We start from the raw sequence: 21,653 nt of genomic DNA on the forward strand, positions 1-21,653 counted from the left end.
GAAAGAGAACAGAAGTATTGCAAACAAGAAAGATGCTTTGAGTGAGGTTGTGACGGAGACGCGGAGACCGTCGGGTGTGGATTGGCTGGTGGCACGCTAAGGGCTGGGGAAGATGGGGTAAAAGCTTATATGGCTTCCTCCTGTCCGAACCTGCGGATCGACATCTTGAGCCGACCAGCTGTGCTATTGGCCGAGAAAAGAAGGAATCGCAAGAAATGAACAGTTGATACGCGACGGGCGACCACGAGGCGATTTGAATGTTGAGAGCAAGATACGATGTAAGAAGCGAAGTAGTAGCACCTACATCTACCCAACCATGCGCACTCGACGGGGTATACGCGCATGCACAACTCTAGACAAAACCACAACCTCAAGACTGACTGCTCCCACTGGCCTCATCCTCCGCTTTCTTCGTCTTCTTGAACCTCTCCTCCGCAGCTCTAGCAAGCACCTCCCTCCTACTCAACGCACCAGCACTCACACTTCCACTCCCGGCACTACTAACCACGGTCTCTTTCCCACTACTCCCCAGAGTAAACTCGCCACCCGTCCACCCCCCATGATCATGCACCTGCTCCCCATCATCATCAGGATTGTAAAACTCCTCATCACCCACGCTCCTCCCTCCACTCTTCCAATCATCTCTCGCAACCTCCCGTTCAATCTGCTTACACAGCTCCCAGAAATTCCTATCATGCGGCCCCCAAACATTATGCGCAAGCTCATGACACAGTGTATTGCGTATAGTCTTGTAATCCCTATATCCGTCGTACGCATCCGTTCTGAGTCGTAGCTCGATAACCTCGCCTTGGTTCCTGTTTAGCCCCAGTGTACGGGACTCCATTGTGGTGTGCATGGCGGGATCCATTTCTGTGAGGAGGGGAACGCTGAACTTGTGGGTTCGCATGGCAGCTTTTATGCCGGCATCGTCGCGGAGGCGTTGGAGGAAGCGGAGGGAGCGATCCGGGTTCGGCAGATACGGCAACGGCCGCAACGTGTGGAATGTGTATTGTGCCTCCTCCTGTATCTTTTTGTAGTCGCGATTTCGGGCTGGGGTCGCGGCTTTTATGGGGCCGGGGCGGCGGGGAGCGGAGGCGGCGGTTATGGTGTTGTTGAGGGACGACACGACCTCTGATGTGCTTCCCATAAGAGTTATCTTCTTCGAGACGAGCTCTGTAAGCGGGAGAGATGGATTCTTGAAGGGGGGTTTTTGAAGGCCGATTTTGCCGCCTACGAGGAACTTTTGGTTCGAGGGTGGTATTGAGAGGTCTGTCGCGACGCGCTCTGAAAGGTCTGAAATGGTGGCATCTTGTGCAAAAGGTAATGCGATTGCTTTGCCGTGGTGCGAGAGGGTTATTTCAATGTCGTCGCCGGATGTTGTTGGCGCAGAGGATGCGTCGGCTTCTGTCATGGCAGTCTTGTTGTAGTAAACGGGCGAGAGGGGCGTTGAGGCGATACGAGGTTCCTGAGTATAATCTACTATACGGTGTAAGTGGTGGGTTAGTGGTAGATCAAGATATAAAGCTTCGCAGCATGTGGCTGAGCTTTAGCCATCGTTGTTTCGGTGACGTTCTCCAAGGCTTCCACGAGATGACGCCCGGGTCGCCATCGGAATTTGTCATCACTAAACTCCGATGCCCAGGCGCTGTTCACTATTCATCACCGCCATCATCGGCCCGTCCAAGGTCTTCCATGCTCACGCATCTCTGGTGTCAAAACGCAAACGAAACGACTCGCTTAATATCATGATGAGCAATTGCTTGTTTGCACTACTCAACCGCCACCGGCAACGGGTATCAATAAATCTTGTACTAGAAACATACGCTGGCGATGCTCAAGCTATATCGTAATCCAACATGAGACGATCAAGCACCACCACCCCAGCCTTACGGCCAGCTGGAATACTACTCCAGCTTGGACTCTTCCACGCTCTTCACATCTAGTTTGGATTCTTCCTCAACCTTCTTCTTCTCTTCATCTTCTTTCTTCTTCCGTTCTTGTTCTTCCTTTGCCAGTGTCTCTGGTGACTTTACCCATTCCTTGATGTTGGCATCCCATCGGTGTCTATGCATCTTTAGTCACGGCCTCCCTTGCAGACAAGAAGGTCGACTTACCCATTAAAATCCGTTTCCAGCAAAGCCTTCTCCTTGTACTCATCCACGAGTATCTTGTCATAATTGTAAGGTACCTTCGCCGGAACGCCCTCGAACATTGTTTCCCGCATGGGATACAGTTCTGATGTGTCGTACCTGTGGTAATTCTTACAACTCCACTGTCCTGGGTTTTCGTCTGGGTGTGTTTCGCTCAGTCCGGTAATGTCGATGAACAGCCCATTGCGCACATCGATCCATCGCGCATCGATAATGTTCATACCATCTCCACGCTCGCGCTCCCAGATCCACGGGTTGACATCGAGAAGGTATTCGCGCTGAACGGTGCCGTCGTAAGAGGTATAATGGTATTTCGTCTGGTTGTGTTCTGCGCCTAACTGCATGAGCGTGGAATGGGACACTTGTGTATCGAGGTCAAAATCCCATGGCAGACGCTATACATGCGTTAGTGGTTATCGCAAGTTGCCGGAGGCGGAACACACCTGTCCATTCCACCACCATCCAAGCAATGTTCCGTGCGCTATCCAGGTATCGAGTTCGTTCTCACGGAAGTAGTTCAGATAAGCGCGGACCATGTGCGATTGTGTATCCGTCCGCTCTTCATCTGAGACGATGCCATTGAAGTAGCGCTTGTCATAGTGGCCGAGAGTAAGACTGCCTCTGGAAGCTTGTTAACTTTTGTGGTGGCAATGACGAGTTGCAAGGCTGGGAGATTGCTTACCCAGGCTCGTGGAAGTATTTGGTATCAGGCTTCTTTGCATTCTTCCTCTCTTCAATACGATCCGCCCATGCTTTTTGTCTCTGCAGTTTGTGACTTGGTGTGGGTGTGGCCAGTGTCGAAACAAAGAGTGCTGCGGATGCAAGCGCAGCTGCGCAAGTCGACAAGCGCATGGCTGAGTTTGGACTCCTGCACTGGGCTCTCTAGATAGGTATGTCGTCTCAAACACAATACGACGAAACGGTGTTGACTGGAAGTATCACTTGTCGTACGAAACTATTATGATCGATCAAAAACACCAAGGCAATACGGAGTGAAAGTAACCAGCGCTTCGGGAAGGTGATCGCGTGCTTTCAAAGTCGAACGATCGACAGGCGTGGGGCGAAGGAAGGCGGGAATAACGTCAATGAACCTCTAGCAATGGCAGGCGACGCTTCACACATAAGGTGAGAAAGGAAGAACAACTAAGCCACCCATGGGGTCAGAGCGTGCGGGAGGGGAGTCAAAGTACTTCATGACGCGCACGCGACAGGCTGCCAGTCTGTGCCTGGTGCCGCCCACATCATCCACTTCCTCAGCCTTGTCCTACGTATAGCCATTCACTATCCCCTTGTCGGTTACAGGTGTGCCGGTTTCCCGGGGTATCGTGGATCTGATGGAGGCTTGAGAGGAGGCGCTGCCCAGTGACACGCGGCGTTGCGTGGTTAAGCTTTCCAAGATTTGTATGCTGAGCGGTTTCGGAAGTCGGGTGCCGGGTGCCGGCCGTTGCGCGCCGTTTTGGTGTGGCACAGAAGAGAGCAGCTGTGGCTGGTGGGTCATTCTTTGAAGATCTTAATACAACCCAACATGAATATCTTCGTCTTCATCTTGCTTCAACTGTTGATATCTGCTTCGAGGGCTTGAGTCGTGGCGTTGGGCCTACGTACTCCAGTAGTGAAGTCGCATGCGCATTTGCGCCAATCGGGAATGGACGTCTCACTAGGGAGTATCTATAACCAAGGCCTCGTCAGCAGTCTATCGTTTTTCGGCCTTAAATCCGACCCTTATCGAATGACAACTACGCACCTGGATCTGAGTCCATCCATTTGTATCTGCGCAATTTCACGCCTGCGCGTCCATGTTTGACGTTGCACAGCCATCAGCGTACACGCTTGTCGAATACGAGGATAGCTGGTCCGTAAGAGCGGTTCGCCAATCTATCTTCCCTAGATATGTACGACACGTGCGATGTAGATTAACATAGCACAGACCATCGTACAACCACATAGAAAGGCTGTCTCCTTTTTATCGCGCCTTATTAGTGTGATTACACCTGCACCTTCATGCTCGCAGTCACGGACTAGTAAAACGGCCGCTGGTACCATGAAAAATAACGCTGTTTGTATTTGGTATTACACTTCCAGAGTTTTTGCTACGCCGTGGCACTGGTTACCCTCTATGCAAACACACTGAACCAGACATCAGACCAAATCCTTGTACGCCGTCGAGATTAAGTCAAGGTTGTCTATGAGACGTCCATCGCTTCGGCGCCGTTGGGAATCGAAAAGGAGACGGCGCCCGCATCGCCGATTAAACGCTGTTCGGAATCGGAGACGAACTGTTTGTCGCGTTAGTGATATCCAACAGGTTAGTGCGTGGAGACTTACCTTGACACTTCTTGTGGGGTCATAGAAGAGCGCAAAGCTTCGCTGCACATCATCGATGGTGACCTCCGGCCCGTTCCTCTTCTTGCGTATCAGGTCGGAAGTCGTGATTAGGTTGCTTGCGTATCGCAGTCCGGTCTCCTGGCCAATCTTGGTAAGCAGTGCCAAAGCATCCGGAGAGACATCAACCTCCTCCTCTTGCGCTCTTATCGAGATGATTTGCTGCATCTCCTCCGAGGAGTATGCGTGGGTGCTGACAATGACTACACGGTCAAGGAAGTCGAGTGGCAATCCGTGTGGTGACCTGTAGTCTGTTCCCCGTATCTGTGTGTTTCCCCTGTTGCTAGCCATGATGACGATGGGTGCGAGCTCGTCCTCGAGCGCGCGATTGACAAAGGAAAAGCATTCAATGTCCAGCATGTGGACCTCGTCGATGAACAGTACACCTGGCACAATGGTTGCCTTGCCCTCTTCCTTCCACTCTGCGACCTTGGTATTGATCTGGTCTCGTACTTCACTGCGGATCTCGCCTGTGTCACCAGAGAAGAGCGCTAGGAAGCCCTGGGTCCTCGAGTTTATCACGTCGATCTCGTGCAGGCTGACTGTGTGCACTACCTCGCGCCGTTGTTGCAGCTCGCCTTCTGGGCATTGGACGAATTTGGTGTCGATGCCCATCGCATCGTAGTCTCTGGAGCGCGTGTACGAGCGGCCGAGCTTGGTGATCTTGCCTGAAGCCTTGTCGATAGAGATAATGTCGCCAGCCATGACTTTCTCCTTGGTCATTGCGTCAATCATCTTGGTGCCCATGTCGTAGACAGTCTCCATGTCAGTCGTCTTGATGGTAAGCTTTCCTTGTTTGTTGCTCTGCACTGGAGTCAGTATCGTTAACTTGCCACAAATACCCTGGTACTCACGCCTGTGACGCTGCGGTCAATCTGTATCTCAACAACCTCGCCCTCGATGACCTCGCTCTCCTCTGTTATCCGTACGCCAATCGACTTCCGGAAGGCCTGTGTCAGCGCCTCGGTCTTTGACATCTCCAGCGAGAAGATTTCGGACGACGCAAGCATTGTGAAGGGGACATCGGGGCCCAGCGACTGCGCCATGCCCATTGCGATGGCCGTCTTTCCTGTACTGGGAGGGCCAGCAATCAGGACTGCGCGACCAGCAATCTTTCCATCTCGTGCCATCTTGAGTATCACGGCAGCTGCCTTCCGTGCCTTCTCCTGCCCGACTAGGCCCTGCGAAGATACCTTGGGCTCGAGCGTGTCATCGTCGACACCGAGACCGCGAATGTGAGAATGCGCCGCGATGAGGTTGAGGCCGCGGAGCTCCTTGCTCTCGGCGATGGTGGTGATGGGCTACACTTTGTCAGTCAGGTGACGCAAGAACGACATCTCTCACCTACCATGGCCATGATGATGTGTTGTCGTGGGGAATTTCCGCGGCGTTATGCGACAGCGATAAATCGCGAACGCGAAGATGGAAGCTCCAGTAACGACGCACGGGCCCGCTATCTGCCGTTTGCTAAGTAGTGGCATTGGGCATTGGGCGCGTCGACGCGACGGTCCCCAGACCGCATCCCCAACCTAGCCTCTTCCCTACTGGCCTGCAACACAAGCAGCTACAAAAGTCTATTGCCACCACAAAGTCTGTTGACATTGTTCCTTAGGACCATTTGAGCCCTTGGGACCTCCATCTCTTACCCTTCCCGCTTTGTCTTCATCAATCTTGCTGCTTCCGCCATCCAATCCGTGCATTGGTTGTGCGCAGGAGCGGCTTCAGCGCTCGTCCCTCTGACCGTCACCTTACATGCCGACCATACAACAACGACATGGCTAGCCGCCCTCAACTCCCTACCATCTCGACAAGCACTTCCCAGGACAATGTCAATGGCGTCTGTATGCAGACAGACAGGTATGCCATGCCCTCACTTGCTCTCCCACTTGCTCTCCCACTTGCTCTCCCACTTGCTCTCCCACTTGCTCTCCCACTTGCTCTCCCACTTGCTCTCCCACTTGCTCTCTCACTTGCTCTCATTTCCTCTCATTTCCTCTCACATTCCATCACAATCCATCACATCATTGTCACTTGCTTTTTCTCTACTACGTGCCTTCGCTAGTGTAGCAGACTTAAAGTACGCACCTGAATTGGTATCACTTAAACACCGTCCTCAAGCCAACAGACTGCTCTGCATTAGTTACGAGCGTTTTGCATCTGAAACACACTAGGCCAGGATCGTGCAACAACGACATTACCACCTAACACCCAAGTTGTACGTAACATATCTACTAACGTATCACATAGTCCGCATGCTCGAACACCAATCATGTATTCGCCTGCTCTCAACGACCCAGTGGGCTCGCGCATCGGCAAAAGGCCCTTAGATTCTCAGTCTCACGGCGAGAGTCCAGATAAAAGGAGTCGCCCGCCCGATTGGCGGTCGGTGTTGCAAGAAAGGGTCAGCTAAGTCCTCACTCCTTCAATCACCAGTGCTGACACTAGATTAGTATGCCAAAACCACAGGCTTCAGAATACCGAGCCCTCCACCATCAAGGAAAAGCTCTTATGCTGGACTTGCAAATGTACCTACCGGTCCGAGGCTAGCTTCTGACCTGTATAGGCCGGAAGGCCCTCAAGGGCGTCAGAGTACTCAGGTTCAGTCTCCGAGCAGCATAGGGAGTGGGGCATCGACACCTACTCATCATGCCCCTACTGCTCCTTATATGCTACCAGCGACAGAATTGAGCACTCTGCGACGACCTGCAGAGGTAAAAAGTCCTGTCATGGATAGCACTCCAGTCACTATGCAGTCCTTACGAAAACTGAAAGAGAGAAGAAAAGCGATTGCACATCAAATAACCGCCGGCGTCAGCAAGACCCTTGAGGCTAAGCTCGCCACCCAAGCAATGGACATTGCGTACCTTAAGAAGGAACGTGACCAAATCATTAGTAACCGTGAGAAGGAGCTCAACGAACTCAAGAAGCAGATGGAGGAGAAACATGATCAGACGAAACGCAGACTGGACGATGTAGAGGCCGTGTCTGCCCGCGTTCCTAGCCTGATGGACAGGACAGAGACTCTCAAGCTTGTAAACGCAGCTGCCAAGCCTATAACAGAACGCTTAGAAGTACTAGAAGAGTCAGCTACCGGGCTCCCTAATCTGAAAAAGGGGCTGCAAGACCTCGCAGCTGTGCCAGAAAAATTAGCTGCACTGGAGTCGCGACAAGCTGCAAAGCCTGAACCGGACCACTTCAATGTATTTGTCAAATCAGAGCTTACATCTATAAGAGGCAGGCTTGACAGCACACTCGCAAAGACTCATGCGTTAGAGAACGACGTCACCACGTTAAAGAATGCGAAGGAACTGCGAGAGATCGACATCACCACGTTGAAGAATGCGAAGAAACTACAGGAGAACGACATTGGCGCACTGAAGACATGGAAGGACGCGCAACCTAAAGTGGTATCTGAGGTAACAATTAATAACCTCATCGCAGCCCAAGTTGAAGAAAAAGCTTCTGTCATCTTAAAAATCTTGAGCGAAAAAACAGACGAGGCCAATCACAGGCTTGCTGAGCGTTTCAATAACACTGAAGCCGAAATTCGCCGTCATCAGCTTGAATTACAAGAGTTCAAGAGTTCTAAGGAGAGTTACAAGCAGGAACTTGCTAACCAGCTTTCGGTATTGCACGAAAGAATACAGACCGTCGAGGGAAACGATGCAAAGACATACGCCAAAGCCGATAAGCTACAGAGACAACTGCAGAAGTTGGAAGATGACTTGCAGAAACTGGAAGATGACGTGAATGACCTTTCTCCAAGTGGAAGTGGCATGGACAAGATACACGACAAGCTGGAGGAAATGCGACGCACAGACGACAAATTACTTAACAAGGTGCAGGAAATTCGCGAAGAGATGAAGAGCATGAACAGAGACCTTTCATCGTTCGAGAAGGACTTCTCTAATTACCAAGACGACATTATTAAGTACATTGGACGAATTAAAAGCGACTACAAGGATACCGGAAAATCCTTATCAGAAAGGGTTGCCGCCCTGCGAACAACGCTTACCGAAGCTGATTTGTCTAGACTCCCTGTTCGCCTTAATGAGCTGGAGAAGTCTGCACGTAATGTAGACAGGCTGACTGTCCGTGTCGATGAGCTGGACAAGCTGCCTCCTCGTATTGATGAGCTAGAGAGGGCTCCTAAGGGTCCCAACTCTAAGAAAGTCGGGACGCCTGTTTTCCCTTCGTCTACTGTTGCAAAAATCCCAGAGACGAGTGACTTAGACTCGAAAGTCGACTCGCTGGACAAGTCGTTGCAACGACTTCGCAAAACCGTGGAAGGCAAAAATAGCCTAACTTCCCGGATGGATCACCAAGAGGAGCGGATTGATAGGATAGAGGCATCTTCTGCTAGTGCTAGGCCGCTCGAGACGGTGGAACAGACGGTTCAGACTGAAGACAGGGCTTTAGACAAGACGCTGGTAACTGAGGAAAAGGCTGCAAAGAATCTGGAGGAGCTCGAAACCCGCCTCATGGAAGAGATCCGAGCATTACGCAACGACACTGCTGCAGCCCCGTCATCGCAATTCGATATGAGTGCTCTCAGCGTTACCCAGCAAGGCATTGAGGCACTTCACGAGAAATTCGAAGATCACGATGCGATTATCTCGAGTATACAAGAGATGGTTCCTAATCTCTTTAGCGAACACTTCGCACCACTTAAGGCAAGTGTTGAACAACAAGCGCAAATCACTAGCAATACGTTAGAGCAGCACAGCCACGACCTCTCTAATCTAAGTCGACAAGTTGCGAACTTGCCAACACAACGGACTACTGCGGAACAGCAGCAACAAGATCAGCTTGATGCGATGATAGCGGAAGCAGTTTCGCTTAGGACAGCTTTTGCAGCTCTGCAAACATCGTTGTCAAGAAAGGCCGATGCTGAAAGAATGCATCAACAACTACGAGGAATCACTTTCGCGCTGAACAACTTACAAAGCCGATACGAGAACATAAGTACCGACGACATCTTCAAGCACATGGTCGAGTGGTTCACAAGGCAGTATCCGAATGTAACACAAATCATGAAGGAGATCCAAGAACTCAGGGCTACAATGATAGCGGACCATCACGGAAGCTTTATCGCTCGCTTGAGTCGTGACGCAGAAAACTTGCACGATCTTCTACGTATTGCTCCGCAATTGCGAGGACTTGTGGACATTAAGCAGGCGGTCACCTCTGAAGGGCAGACTGTTACTGCCAGTACTACAGAGATCCAGCTCCGACTTATAGAAGAAGCTAATACGCTTAAAAATCTACAAAATCAACTGAAAGAAGACAAGATTGAACGCACGACAGAGTTAGAACTACTGCGCTTTCAAGTAAGCGACGGGCGTCGTTCGCGCGCAGATGCGGAGGCTGATATAAGGAAAGACATCAGCAATATCGTTGCTACAGCAAGGCAGATCAAGAGCGATTATGAAGCGGCTGTGCCTAAGATCCGGGATCAACTCAGTGACGTCCAGAAGGCGGATGCTGAATTGCGAAAAGAGTTCGATGCCACAGTCAAAGCATACATCGAGCCAAACCGCGACTTGTTCGGCATGATGGAACAAGTGATCACGGTGGTTGCGCAAGTTCAACAAATCCTTGAAAGCGTAAACCAAAACCTTCCGAAAGGGCCGTTGAAGCTAGATTGGGTCTGCTACCTTCCAAAGCACGGTCAGCTTGAAAACAACGGCGAGCTTGAGTACAACGGCGAGCCCAGCAATTCGAAGGGCAAAGGCAAGAGCAAGCAGTAAGCAATCACAGCCACGGAGCTCGACATTCTTTTCTCTTGACTTTACACTTATACCCTACCTGTATCGTGTTTTTATACACGTCAGAAAGGTCACTTCACCGGCGTTCCTGGCGGATAGCAAGCCCTTTGCAGCAGCATATGATACCCCTAGCCTCATACGGCTTTCTCTTTGCGTCTTGCGATTATGGATTTTGGATGTTAGCTCTGCTTTCGAGCTTTGAGTTCCCTTCTCACTATCCTATTGTGTTCAGCCCCATTCAATTGGGCATTTTTCGTGTACAAGTCCCATAAACTTGGGCAATTATCGTGTAAAAGTCCCATTATCGGGCATACCCTTATGGGTACTGGGTGTAACAGTCAAGTTTTAGCCCTCATCTGGCAGCTACCAAGTGTGAGTTTGGTCGAAGCGGCAGAGGCGAAGAGTAGGCATGTATAGATACACTCGGCTGTAACCCTTTTGTACTTACGTCCTAATCCAAAAACAATAGTTTTGGTGCTCGGGAAACCTTTCACCCAACTCCCGTTTTCCACTTGGCCAGATACCCGTCTTTCTAATACTCACTAACATCCGGCCATTCATGTTTACGATAGATCGCTTGCAGCAAGTCTGCAAAGACTTTCAGGACGGGTTTTGATAGCCTGTCGATTCGGTCTGCACATAAAAAATTCATTCTCAGGTTTGCCAAAAAAAAAAATGGTGTGTTGCGCTATGCAACGCTTCATTGCGCAACGCGTTCGATGGGTCAACAGAGTCCGCTCCACAAAAACAATGCCTTCCGCCAGAATTGAACTGACGACCTCGTCATTACTAGTGACGCGCTCTACCACTGAGCTAGGAAGGCTGATGTTGTTTCGATGATGACTAATCGATGATCGCCGAGCGACAAATTATCTTATCAACCCCTTGTTTTGACAAGTCTCTCATCGTGACGAAGATTAGATAGGAAACCCTGAACTTGAACCATGTGAAGTTAATAAGCAACTGGCTTGAGACTCCTTAGTCAACATTGGGGCACAATATTGACTAGGTATCTCATGCAGCCGGTTGCATTCCTCCGGAGGTAAGAAAACGCGCTAATTAACCCCGCCAAAACTTTCGCGCCAGATGCCTCGGAGCTCTAACATCTACCCACTTGTGTCTCTGTTGCGCGCACGCTCACGAACCCTCACCATGGCACCAAAACCTACCGAAACCTCCTCGGCAATCTCCGCGATTGCGAACCTAGACACCAAATCTTCCGCGCCCGCGCCCAAAGACGTAGACACGTCCGAGCTCGACGCAACCACACCAACGTCCTCCAACACCAAGAAGCGCAAACGCAAAGACAACGCCCAAGAAAAACAAGTCCATATCCTCCACCAGTCTACGTTCCGGAAAACAGCATGGTCCTACTTCCACCTCATCCTCCTCACACCCGGAACCGCTTCCACACCACCAGCCACAGCTTCCACAGACTCGACAACGACAACAACATCCCTCTCACCCCTCCTAGCCTCCTCCCTCCTCACACATTCGCTGCGGTCCTACCTCGGTATCACAGGCACAGCGATACCCATCGACATGCTCAAGATCTCTGGACGGAGTGTCTGGGTGAGAATACCACGGCAGGACGCACGCGCGTTCAGAGCTAGCCTGAGTGGGTGGGTGGGCACGTGTGATGAGGAAGACATACCGGGTGTTGAAGGGGGAATGGGTGTCAAGGTCGGGGTGGCCTGGAGGGTTGTGGGAGAAGGTGGTGTGCTTGGAGGAATAACGACGGGTGGTGATGGAATGGATCTCTTTGGGTAAAGATGAAGGATGGAGTATCTAGGCAAACGACGAACTTGGGATTCCGGAGAGGAAATTCTGGTACACCAAGACAGTGAGATGCTGCTCTGAAGCGCATGGCATTGCACTGCGCTCGCTGAGGTTGAAGTCGTACAGATCAAGGTTATACGCGTCAGTTATCGTGCGCTGCGTAGAAGCGACTAGACGAAACGCCATATCCTCGATAAGCAACACGCGACAGAAATGCGCGATTCTCGCGTTATGCGCTCAGGGTGGGACGAACTCAAAGTCAAGAGGACACAGGGAGGGCTAGTGTGGCATCTGCTACGAGCCCACGTGGCACTACGGTCGAGAACCATGCAGCCACGGGTGACCCTATATCAGATCACCGCAGCATTGGTCTCTCAGACACCGTCAGCGAGAACACAGGAAGAGAACAAAGTCATTGAATCTACACAGTTCAGAAAGGTATCGCTAGCAACCTCCGGAAACCTCAGCCACCAAGCATCGCCTGTCGTTCGCATCGCGGCCTCACTCTGTCGCAACCGTAAGTTTTATGTATCCTTCGTCCGTGTATCGCGCACGACTCAGCAAACCAGGATACGACGAGTTTACTGCCAACCAGGCTGTGGTGCATGGTGACCACCTGGAGGGCCACCGTAGCCAGCCTGGTGCTGACCAGGAGGAGGATACTGCTGGCCTCCACCACCATATTGGTTAGCATGCGTAGGAGCACCACCATACTGGTTGTGCTGATGTTGATCATAGTTGCCAGGGCCGCCATAAGGACCGCTTTGTGCACCATAAGCAGGGCCTCCGTAGCCAGCTACACTAGATATCAGTTTTGCGCAGCCTTTCCCTCACGCATGTTTGGTCCATACCTTGTTGTCCATAGCCACCTGGTGGACCCCCATGTGGTGGTCCTTGCCCGTAACCTGGTGCTGGCCCACCATATCCTGATTGACCGCCGAAACCAGCTTGCGAGCCATAGCCATGTTGCTGGCCACCGTGCTGTGGCTGGGGAGTGTGTTGTTGTGAGCCGCCGTAGCCGCCGTGGGCTTGACCCTGGCCATATTGTTGTCCGTGACTTGGAGGACCGCTGCCGTACTGGCCACCTTGAGCGTTGTGGTTGTAGGAAGTTGGCGGTGCGGTGCCGGTGTAGGTTCCGCCTGAAGAGGCACCAGAGTAGCCGTAGTCGCCAGCGCCGTTGTTTGGCTTGTTGTGCTAGATGTTGTCAGCGCATTTCCTCAAGTCGTATGACGTGGAAGGCATTGTACCGATCCACCACCACCGAGTACGCTCCCAAGCATGCCTCCAAGCCCGCCTCCGGAAGAACTGCCACCATGTTGACCTCCAGACGAACTTCCGTGCTGCTTCCCACCACCTAGCAGACCACTAGCAAGCTGTCCAACAAGGTTGCCGGCACCGCCACCGCCACCAGAGTGCCCGCCAGAAGAACCGCCATGTTGTTTCCCACCGCCCAAGAAACTCCCCGCGAGTTGGCCAACGAGGTTTCCCGAGCCGCCGCCGCCATGGCCTCCACTACCACTCTGCTTGTTTCCCATAAGCGCGTTCATCGCAAAGCCCTGTGTGCCCTTTGTCAGCCTGCATGCCCGATTGATGCCCAAGTATGTCGAGTGTCTCATACACCCAGTCCGCCTGCCCTGTCTCCAGTCGGGCCGTCGCCCATGCCTCTTGTTCCATCACCCGCGCCGTCTGGACCTGATGTGCCGGGCACGTTGTATGGATTCGTTGATTGCGCCGGAGTGCTGTGGTTGGAGGAGCCGCCTACGGGGGCTTCGCTGGTGGGCAGTTCCCATTGCGAGACGCCGGTGCTGATTTGGACATCTGTCGCGGAGGGTTAGAATGTGCGATGTTGTTGTAGATATGGCGCGACCATGCCAACTAGGGCTACGTACAATAATACTTTCGTGACCTGGCGTGTATGTTAGTTTCGTGTCGCGGGGCAACGAGTGCAAGGGCGGCCAAAGCATCATATGGTAGGCTTCAACATACGAGTTATCCCACTGCGCTATCCATCCAGCAGGAAGCTTGGGAAGGGTAGGGTCGGTAGGGCCCGAGTCCGGCGATACAGGCGGGATGGGAGGTGTGGGTACCGCCATGTTGTTTTGTGGAGAGGCGATGGCGGGGTAAGGAAGAGAGAGGATGCGATAGAAGAGGGGAAAGAGGTATAAGAAAGTTGGTTAGTAGGGGAGGAGAGGCGGCCGGGGATATCAATACATCGCAGCCAGCGGTTATATGACAGGAGTGCGAACAGCCATGGGCGAGTGGTCCTTGTTAGCGTTATGGTGGGGATTGGCCAGGATGCTGGGACGCTCTGCGAGGCTGTGCACTTTGCGCAGTCAGGAAAGTGACGCACATGTCCGGCAGGCGAATGTGTTTCTTTCAGCTGGCTTGCGTCTTACTGCGACCACATTGCTACTACAAACAGCTAATCACAGTTCAACGGCACGTTCGGACATGGGACTAAAACATCCTTATTCTACATGTGGCTGAGACAGCTACTGGCGACCAAGAAAAGCCAGAGCCCAACCTCTCTGCCGCGCCCGATTCAGGCCCAATACTAACACACGGATATCTGAATAAGTAACCAAATCAACGCCTGCCTAATGCATAGTTCCTGTCTTGATCCGAGCAAACATGCCAAATTGACTCCTGTTTGCGTACGACGTCATCCGCGTCTGGAACCCGAAACACCAAAAAATCACTCATTAGTTACCACGCATACCCGCCTCCGTTGTCGTTGTCGTCATCCTCATTACCGTTCCACTCTTCGTCGCCGCTGGGTTCCGCGTCAAGAAAGTCAGCTTCATTGAAGATCTCTTCGCGAGGACGGAAGTTGTCGATGCGGAAGATTACTGTGTGACACCGGCCTTGCACGAATGGCTCCTCTTCATCTGACACATCTTCTTCGGAGGCGGAGTCTTCGTTTGACTCCTCATCGTAGCTGGTCGCTGCTTTTGAGCGAGAGCGGAGACGCTTCGAACCCCATCGCTCATCTTGCTTCTGAGCGCGCGATGGTAGTAGTGGAGCATCGTCGTCACTACTACTGCAGTCGTCTACGACAACTGCTTCGGGTTTTGACGTTTCTTCTGAGATGCCCTCAATGAACGAGTCTACCCTCTCTTCCTCACCGCCACGATCCTTCCATTCCCTAAAGGCCCTCAGAGACGCGAGGTTAGGATCAGGTGCTTCCCACCTTCTTGCATAGACCTTCTTGAACTTGGCACTCCACTTCTGCCGGAACTCTGCTCTCTGGCGCCAGTCGGTGTCCACCATGGCGATAATGGTGATCTCCTGCAGCCAGGGCATTTCTTCGGCGGAGTTGATGAGCGAATTGAAGAAGTTGTCGGCAGACTTCGAATTCCACTTGCGTAGATACTGGAAATCTATGGTTCGAAGTGTTGTTGGCCAGGTAGGCATTTCGCTCTCACCAAGAAGTGTCTCGTAGAGAGGTTCGTTGTCAGCAGACATGACTAGAGAGCTGTAGTAGGTTGTGTCCATCCTTAGAACCTCAAGCTTGGGACAAGAGCGTTTCAAGTCAACTAGGAATGACATGTCCAGGGCCTGGTTGTGATTGAGGGTCAGTTCTTCAAGCTGAGAGCCATGGGTAGTCAGGAAATCCGAGAATGAATCGGAGAGTAGCTCGCCACAGTTCACGATGCTGAGGCTGGTGAGGTTCGTGGGCAGCAAAGGAAGCAGGCGCCCACTAACTATGCCGCAAGTCTCAAAGGATAGAGACTTAAGATTAGGAAGCACAGCCAGCGCAGATGCTAACAGCTCCTCTATTGTTGGCTCGCCCTGATGTTCTTCAGGATCCCCACGAGTGGCTTCAGGATGGAATTTAGTCAATGTTAGATCGCGAAGGCTCTGGAAAGCATGGTCGGTGTGAATCGTCTTGATCCATAGAGGTCCTTGGCTACAGAACGTGCTGTTCCACCGCCAGCTTCTCAAACGCAGACTAGTTTGTCGAAGAGCGTCGAAGAGTTCAGCAGGATATACCCAGCGCCGAAGTCGTCTAAGTCGTGGGCGAAAGGGAGGCCGATCCATAGGATCAAAGATGTCAATCTCACGCAGTGTGGTCAGTGACTGTACCAGAGCCGCAAGATCGGTCACGCTGTTGGCATGATCCGTCAGAGCAGTCATCTGCGTCGCATCTAGCTCTAATCGCTTGACCATGACGCGATAATCATCGTGTGCCCCAGATGGAGGAGCGGTGAGGTGATGAACGAGGTCTTTGCGTGTCTGCCTAGTTGCGAATATGGGCGGGTTTCGATATAGAGCCGTCAGAGCCGGCTTTGTAAAGGCTGAACACGTCTTGGCCATCTGCACAAGCCATGATATCGCGGGGGTGGGCTTCATGTTCTCGTCGTGCAGCGGGTGGGAAGCGTAAACAAAGATTTGGAGGAGTACGTGATATGGCAGAGAAGCCCAGGCCTAAACATGAGGATTAGAGCTAGAATGTATATGTGATGAAGCAGACATACCGGCTTGTGCCCATCGGAGGGAATCGTCGTCTTGCGCTCGACCTGACCCTCGTTGTTCGGCTTCAATGGTGCGCCTATGGTCGCCTTACGTCGCGATCTACTCCCCTTTATACCTACAGTCTTTCCAGATCGCGATAATGGTGCCGCGACAGGTCGTGGCCGTGTCCTCACCGTCATGACCTGCTCTTCTTCCAGCTCGAAGTCGCCATCGGGATCCTCGTCGTCTTCATCGTCTGTGCTGACATCTTTGTATGAAATCTTTGGCGCTCCTCGTCTCCGTGAGGTTCGTGACTCCCGTTGAAGCTTGACAGAAGCGGGCTGTGGCGGTGGCGGTGGTGGTGGAGAGTGCTCGCTTTCGCTGGCGGCTTCGTCGTCGGCTGCCGGGCGGCGAGTGGATCGGCGGGTAGGGACGGTGCGCTTTCTGGTGGTTTGCTCATAACCGGAGCTTTCAGAGAGGTCATCGTCACTGCTTGGCTCCTTGTACGATACAGCGCCGCGTTTGCGCTTCAGTGTTACAGCCATGTCGTACAATGTAGGGTCCAATGACTGTCGACGGCCAGCTTGAATTTGAGGGGCTGATTAGTATTAGGTCTGACCTATAAGGGGCACTTAAGCCCTGCAAGGCAGTCGCGAAGGTGCATGGAGCAGGTCGAAATGTGAGGCAAAAGAGTGGTAGTTGGAGGCGAGTGTTGCGACAGTGAATTGTCGATGCATGTGGACCACGGAGGTAAGAGGCCATCAATGAGATCATCCAGGATCACCAAGCCAATGCAGCTTAGCGGCACCACCCGTGCGCACGTGACCCTTGTCAACACAACTCCCGCACACGGCCGTCAAGCATGTGGAGCGTCCGAGGCGTTCGCGTTGGCATACAGTGAATGTTGCGGATACAGGCCATTCGCCTTTTCGCCAGCTGAGCGCTATCCGCTTGTGCGCCATCGCGTCGTCCTTGGTTGCCATCGTGCGCCACAAACCTCTCCGACACAACAAACAGCGACAGCGAGAACACAACTGACGCCACCCTTTGTCAGCAGTTCCAAAGCTGAATGAACGACGGCGCATGATTGTTGCGCGTTGACTTATATCGTGGGATTGTCGCGCGCGGCCCAGGGGCGTCAGACCGCTAGAAACAACAACAACCCTGCTTTCCGCCATCTTCACTTTCTCATCCGTCTTTCCATCTGCAAAGCCATACTGCCGGCACCCAGGACAGCGGCGAGGAACCGCAAAACTCTGCATTGTCTCACTTGGCCCCACTAATGTGCGCCCTCACCACGCCATCTCGGTTGCTATAGGATGCAACTGAGCAACCGAGGAATTCTGTAAGTAGATCTAAGTCCAAGCAGAACGTTCCCTAACATGCGTGTGCGCCGGCAGAGCATGCTAGGACGGCGAGACAGATTTTATGGAAATATACTTTTTTACGATTATCTTTACAAGACGAAAAGGCTCCCGTTCTTAGAGCGGAACAGGAGACAGGTGCACTCTTCCCGCAACGAGGATTACAACAAAGAGAAGGGATTCGATTTTCGTGCCACTTGGCGGCCCCCATCTTGGGATTTACTGAACGATATGATCTCAGTAGAAAGGGCAGCAGGGGCCTTCGTTCTTCAGGCGCACAGTATTCGTTTACAGAACGGCCAGCAAGCTCCTCGTGGTGGTCGTGGAAATGACCTGGCAAAGAAAACGCGGACTTTGTTGCGATTGACTGCGTCGATCAAGACGTCGGTTGTTTCATCATCTCCTGATCCGCCATGTAACAATCCGCCTGAACAGGAGGCAATCCTACGAGCCACTGATAGGCGATTGAATCGGGAGGCATCAATCGAGATGGAGCCTATCATCATTTATCGTGAAGACTGGTACACCGATCCCAGTAATATCGACGAAAATGACATACACAGAATAATGCTCAGTCTGAATTTCGACAATGACAACAATCTCAAGGACTTGTGCGAGTTTATGGGCCTCAAGATCTCGGATTCATCAGCCCGTCTGTCTACTTCTTATGGAAACATCTTCGACGTGCCAGAAGGAAGGGTCATCTTACCATTAAAAGCATCTGGAAACCAGCTCGGCATGGGTCTAGAAGTCAGCATGCGTTGGAATCCGCTCAAACGAGACTCTGTCTTGATAAGCCACAATCGGCATCTTCGAAATACGATAGAATCTACCAGTCCATATCCGACGCCACCTCTCGATCAGGAACCCCGGTGTAGGCTCACTTTTGTCTATGGCAACGGCACTCTTGAACGGTCTGAACTCATGTGCCCGCATTGCTCGAGAAAGAAGATAGCAGATATCGAAGACCTCAAAATGCACCTCATAAGCTGGCACGAGTACTTTGACTACCATGTCACCCTGGAACAAGTCGACGAACATGGGATTGAGCACTGGCGCTTCGATAGCGAAGTAGCCAACTATAGAGCGGGTCAACGTGCAAGTGATACTGCCGATGAGCCTGCCGACGTGCGTGTACTCGCACCAGCTCAGCCCTTCAACAGACGAAAATTCTTAGCAGGCGACGACGAGTTCGAAAGAACTGCCAGGATAGAAAAGCCCACCAAACACGCGAAAACGAAGCCAGCAACGAATGGCTTGAAAGTTGCGCCAGGACCGAGACCACGAAAGCCTCCAGATCAAGTGCAATCCAGACCGCAAAGGGACAAGAAGAGATTCGTCGTGCCAAAGGCGCCGGATGGTATCACCTTCTTCCGGTCGGTCAGCAAGAGGCCTCTACAACCCGGCGAGGTCATCAGTGAAAGCGACGATGAACTGGACGAAGGGTGGATGTACTTCCGGAAACACGTGGAGATCGACAAAACAAGATTATCAGAGGCTTCTAAGCGTTTCTTGAAGATCTATGATGACTTCATGCACGAAGAGAATCTGCAATCAGAGATGCACGTGGAAGAATCCATTGTCCGATTTGCGCGACAGTGCGACCCGCAATTGCTGCACGACAACGATGTCTATTGCGAGTTCAAGAAGAAGATGGACGAGCTGTTAGAGGAGGACATTATATCGAAAGAGGTGCACGAAGCATTGGCGAACAAAGAAGCCAACAAGCTTTCTCAGCGTCTAGCATTTCTCAATCTCCAATATCAAAAGACCCCTCTTGCCCCTACTGACAATAGGGCGGATCAGGGTCTTGTGCCGACGCAGGATCAGAATATCGAAGGCAATGCTATGGTCTCGAATTCTGCCTCCGATCCAGACCACGAAAACGAGCCAATCTTTGATTGGGTCGCCTCTTGTGTTGACGCGACCTCTAAAGGGAACAAGAGTCATCAACCTAGGAAAGACAAGGGCAAAGGTAAAGCCGTAACGACTGAAGCTGGCTACCTTACTCCTGCTAATGGAGATCATGATGGAGATGTCGACATGAGCGATGGAACATCACCAAATATACCATTGGAGCCAGCAAAAACACCTCAGGACGAGGACGCTGACCCGCCGTACGATCTGTGTTATTGCGACGAAGATGCATCGGCAAAACCAGGCAAAACTGGCCTGGTTGCATGTAACAACATCGTAAGCTCAGCAAACCTACAATACATGTGAAATTGCGAACTAATATTGTTACAGGACTGCATACGTCGAATCTTCCACCTCGCATGCATACAACAACACAGCAAAACATCAACGCCAATACTTACCCCGAAAACACGAGACTGGACCTGCGATGACTGCAAAGCCGAATCTAACGCGGCGAGATAGCTTCTCGCTGCCGAAGACTGTGTGGCGCTGTAGCAAGGTATCCATCTCCATTGCTTCTGTTTTGACTGACTACGTTTGGCGTTGGTAGAGAAAAAATGGCAGTAGCTTCGGCATTGACATGTGTTTTCTGTTCTGTTCGGGCGGACTATTACTACTTTCTCCAGTACCTCTTCTCGATACCACTAGCATTTTGAAGGTTGTTTTCTTCTCAGGCGTTTGACTTTGTACTTGAGCTTGTTTTGTTGGGTTGCATGGAACGCGAGTGACGCAATGTTTGATAGCCGATATATCACACTGATACCATCGTTTGGGATTGCCAGTTCTTCTTGTCGTTTGCATAGGGGCTAATCCGCCGCCTTCGCCTCGGAACATCTTTGTCATCATCCAGATGTAGCGTGGCACAAATACTGTACCACTGTTACTTTGTGGCAATATCGAGTTTTGGAGAAAGAAGACATGTGTCTGGAAAGTTCACTCGTCATCCAGCATACCAGCCATGCTGCATGCCCAACTTCAGCCGTGAAATATTCGTCCTAAGCGACTACCTACCTACTGGCCTCACGATCGAGGTGAAAATCAAGCACGTAAGCCATTGGAACCAATTCCCCTTTAGATATCCTATACAGTTTCTACTATATTTACCTCCATTATCTCATCTCCTTCCTCGCCTAAAGTGTCCCAATCTGGACACGAAAGCAAATTACCACCACCATAATCACATTAGCGCAGCCGGGCAACAATCTCAGCCAAGGATGCCATACTCCGCTTCTAGATGATATTAATCCGCAGCAGCAAACAAAAAATTTGCCCTTGTCAATGACATGCAGGCTATAGCTTCGCCTTCTTTTCTTCCCTTCTCCTCCACATCTGCCAGACCCCTAGCTCCCATCTTGGATACATATGCATCAAACCCGCTGAACGCCACATCTCCCCATGCATGCGCATACTCCCAATACACCCATCTTGCCCAACAGAGTAATGGAGTAGATGATTCCAATGCAGGAATCCATCATCAATATGCAGGTACGAAGCATCGTTCATCTAAACAATCTGCGCCTTGTCTGTTCTGCATTTCGGATCCTGCAACCGAGGTGCAAAGACTAAGCGTATGACATGCGGTAGTCTAGAAAGAAGGAGCACGCGACGGACGTTGTCAGATTGAGATATCTCTCCTCGGCTTAGCCTTGCAACATCGGTTATAGCATCCGGAAGGAGAAGGTGGAAAGGTGGACCGGGATGGAGGGTATAACAAGATTCACATTATGACGATCAGATGTAATATACGAGCGCGTTTATGATAGCAGGGTACCATGGTGTATGTTTCAAGTGATAAGCGAGAAGCGACGATGGAGGCGCTTCGACATTAGGATCAATGA

At 51.7% G+C, this 21,653-nt stretch overlaps 6 protein-coding genes across 6 annotated transcripts; 3 read left to right on the top strand and 3 right to left on the bottom strand.

The window, feature by feature from the left end:
• Window positions 1–370: 370 nt before the first annotated feature.
• On the bottom strand, window positions 371–3,002 carry GT037_003280 (uncharacterized protein; the record flags this gene model as incomplete). Its single annotated transcript, XM_038928327.1, has 5 exons — window positions 371–1,544; window positions 1,906–2,064; window positions 2,115–2,545; window positions 2,594–2,771; window positions 2,833–3,002. The coding sequence occupies 5 exons, from the start codon at window positions 3,000–3,002 to the stop codon at window positions 371–373; spliced, it is 2,112 nt and encodes a 703-aa protein (XP_038789605.1).
• A 1,331-nt stretch (window positions 3,003–4,333) lies between these two features.
• On the bottom strand, window positions 4,334–5,889 carry GT037_003281 (tip49-domain-containing protein; the record flags this gene model as incomplete). The annotated part of the gene is made up of 4 exons (XM_038928328.1): window positions 4,334–4,426; window positions 4,476–5,336; window positions 5,387–5,833; window positions 5,881–5,889. The coding sequence occupies 4 exons, from the start codon at window positions 5,887–5,889 to the stop codon at window positions 4,334–4,336; spliced, it is 1,410 nt and encodes a 469-aa protein (XP_038789606.1).
• Window positions 5,890–6,306: 417 nt separating this feature from the next.
• Window positions 6,307–10,282, top strand: GT037_003282 (uncharacterized protein; the record flags this gene model as incomplete). Its single annotated transcript, XM_038928329.1, has 3 exons — window positions 6,307–6,389; window positions 6,780–6,933; window positions 6,983–10,282. The coding sequence occupies 3 exons, from the start codon at window positions 6,307–6,309 to the stop codon at window positions 10,280–10,282; spliced, it is 3,537 nt and encodes a 1,178-aa protein (XP_038789607.1).
• Window positions 10,283–11,452: 1,170 nt separating this feature from the next.
• Window positions 11,453–12,070, top strand: GT037_003283 (uncharacterized protein; the record flags this gene model as incomplete). Its single annotated transcript, XM_038928330.1, has 1 exon — window positions 11,453–12,070. The coding sequence occupies one exon, from the start codon at window positions 11,453–11,455 to the stop codon at window positions 12,068–12,070; it is 618 nt and encodes a 205-aa protein (XP_038789608.1).
• Window positions 12,071–12,660: 590 nt separating this feature from the next.
• Window positions 12,661–17,079, bottom strand: GT037_003284 (uncharacterized protein; the record flags this gene model as incomplete). Its single annotated transcript, XM_038928331.1, has 7 exons — window positions 12,661–12,875; window positions 12,931–13,273; window positions 13,327–13,635; window positions 13,698–13,897; window positions 13,969–13,985; window positions 14,799–16,507; window positions 16,558–17,079. 7 exons carry the CDS (start codon window positions 17,077–17,079, stop codon window positions 12,661–12,663), a joined length of 3,315 nt encoding a protein of 1,104 aa, XP_038789609.1.
• Window positions 17,080–18,387: 1,308 nt separating this feature from the next.
• On the top strand, window positions 18,388–20,121 carry GT037_003285 (uncharacterized protein; the record flags this gene model as incomplete). The annotated part of the gene is made up of 1 exon (XM_038928332.1): window positions 18,388–20,121. The coding sequence occupies one exon, from the start codon at window positions 18,388–18,390 to the stop codon at window positions 20,119–20,121; it is 1,734 nt and encodes a 577-aa protein (XP_038789610.1).
• Window positions 20,122–21,653: the final 1,532 nt, after the last annotated feature.

This window comes from Alternaria burnsii, assembly GCF_013036055.1.
Source record: "Alternaria burnsii strain CBS107.38 chromosome Unknown 746, whole genome shotgun sequence".
NCBI lineage: Eukaryota > Fungi > Ascomycota > Dothideomycetes > Pleosporales > Pleosporaceae > Alternaria > Alternaria burnsii.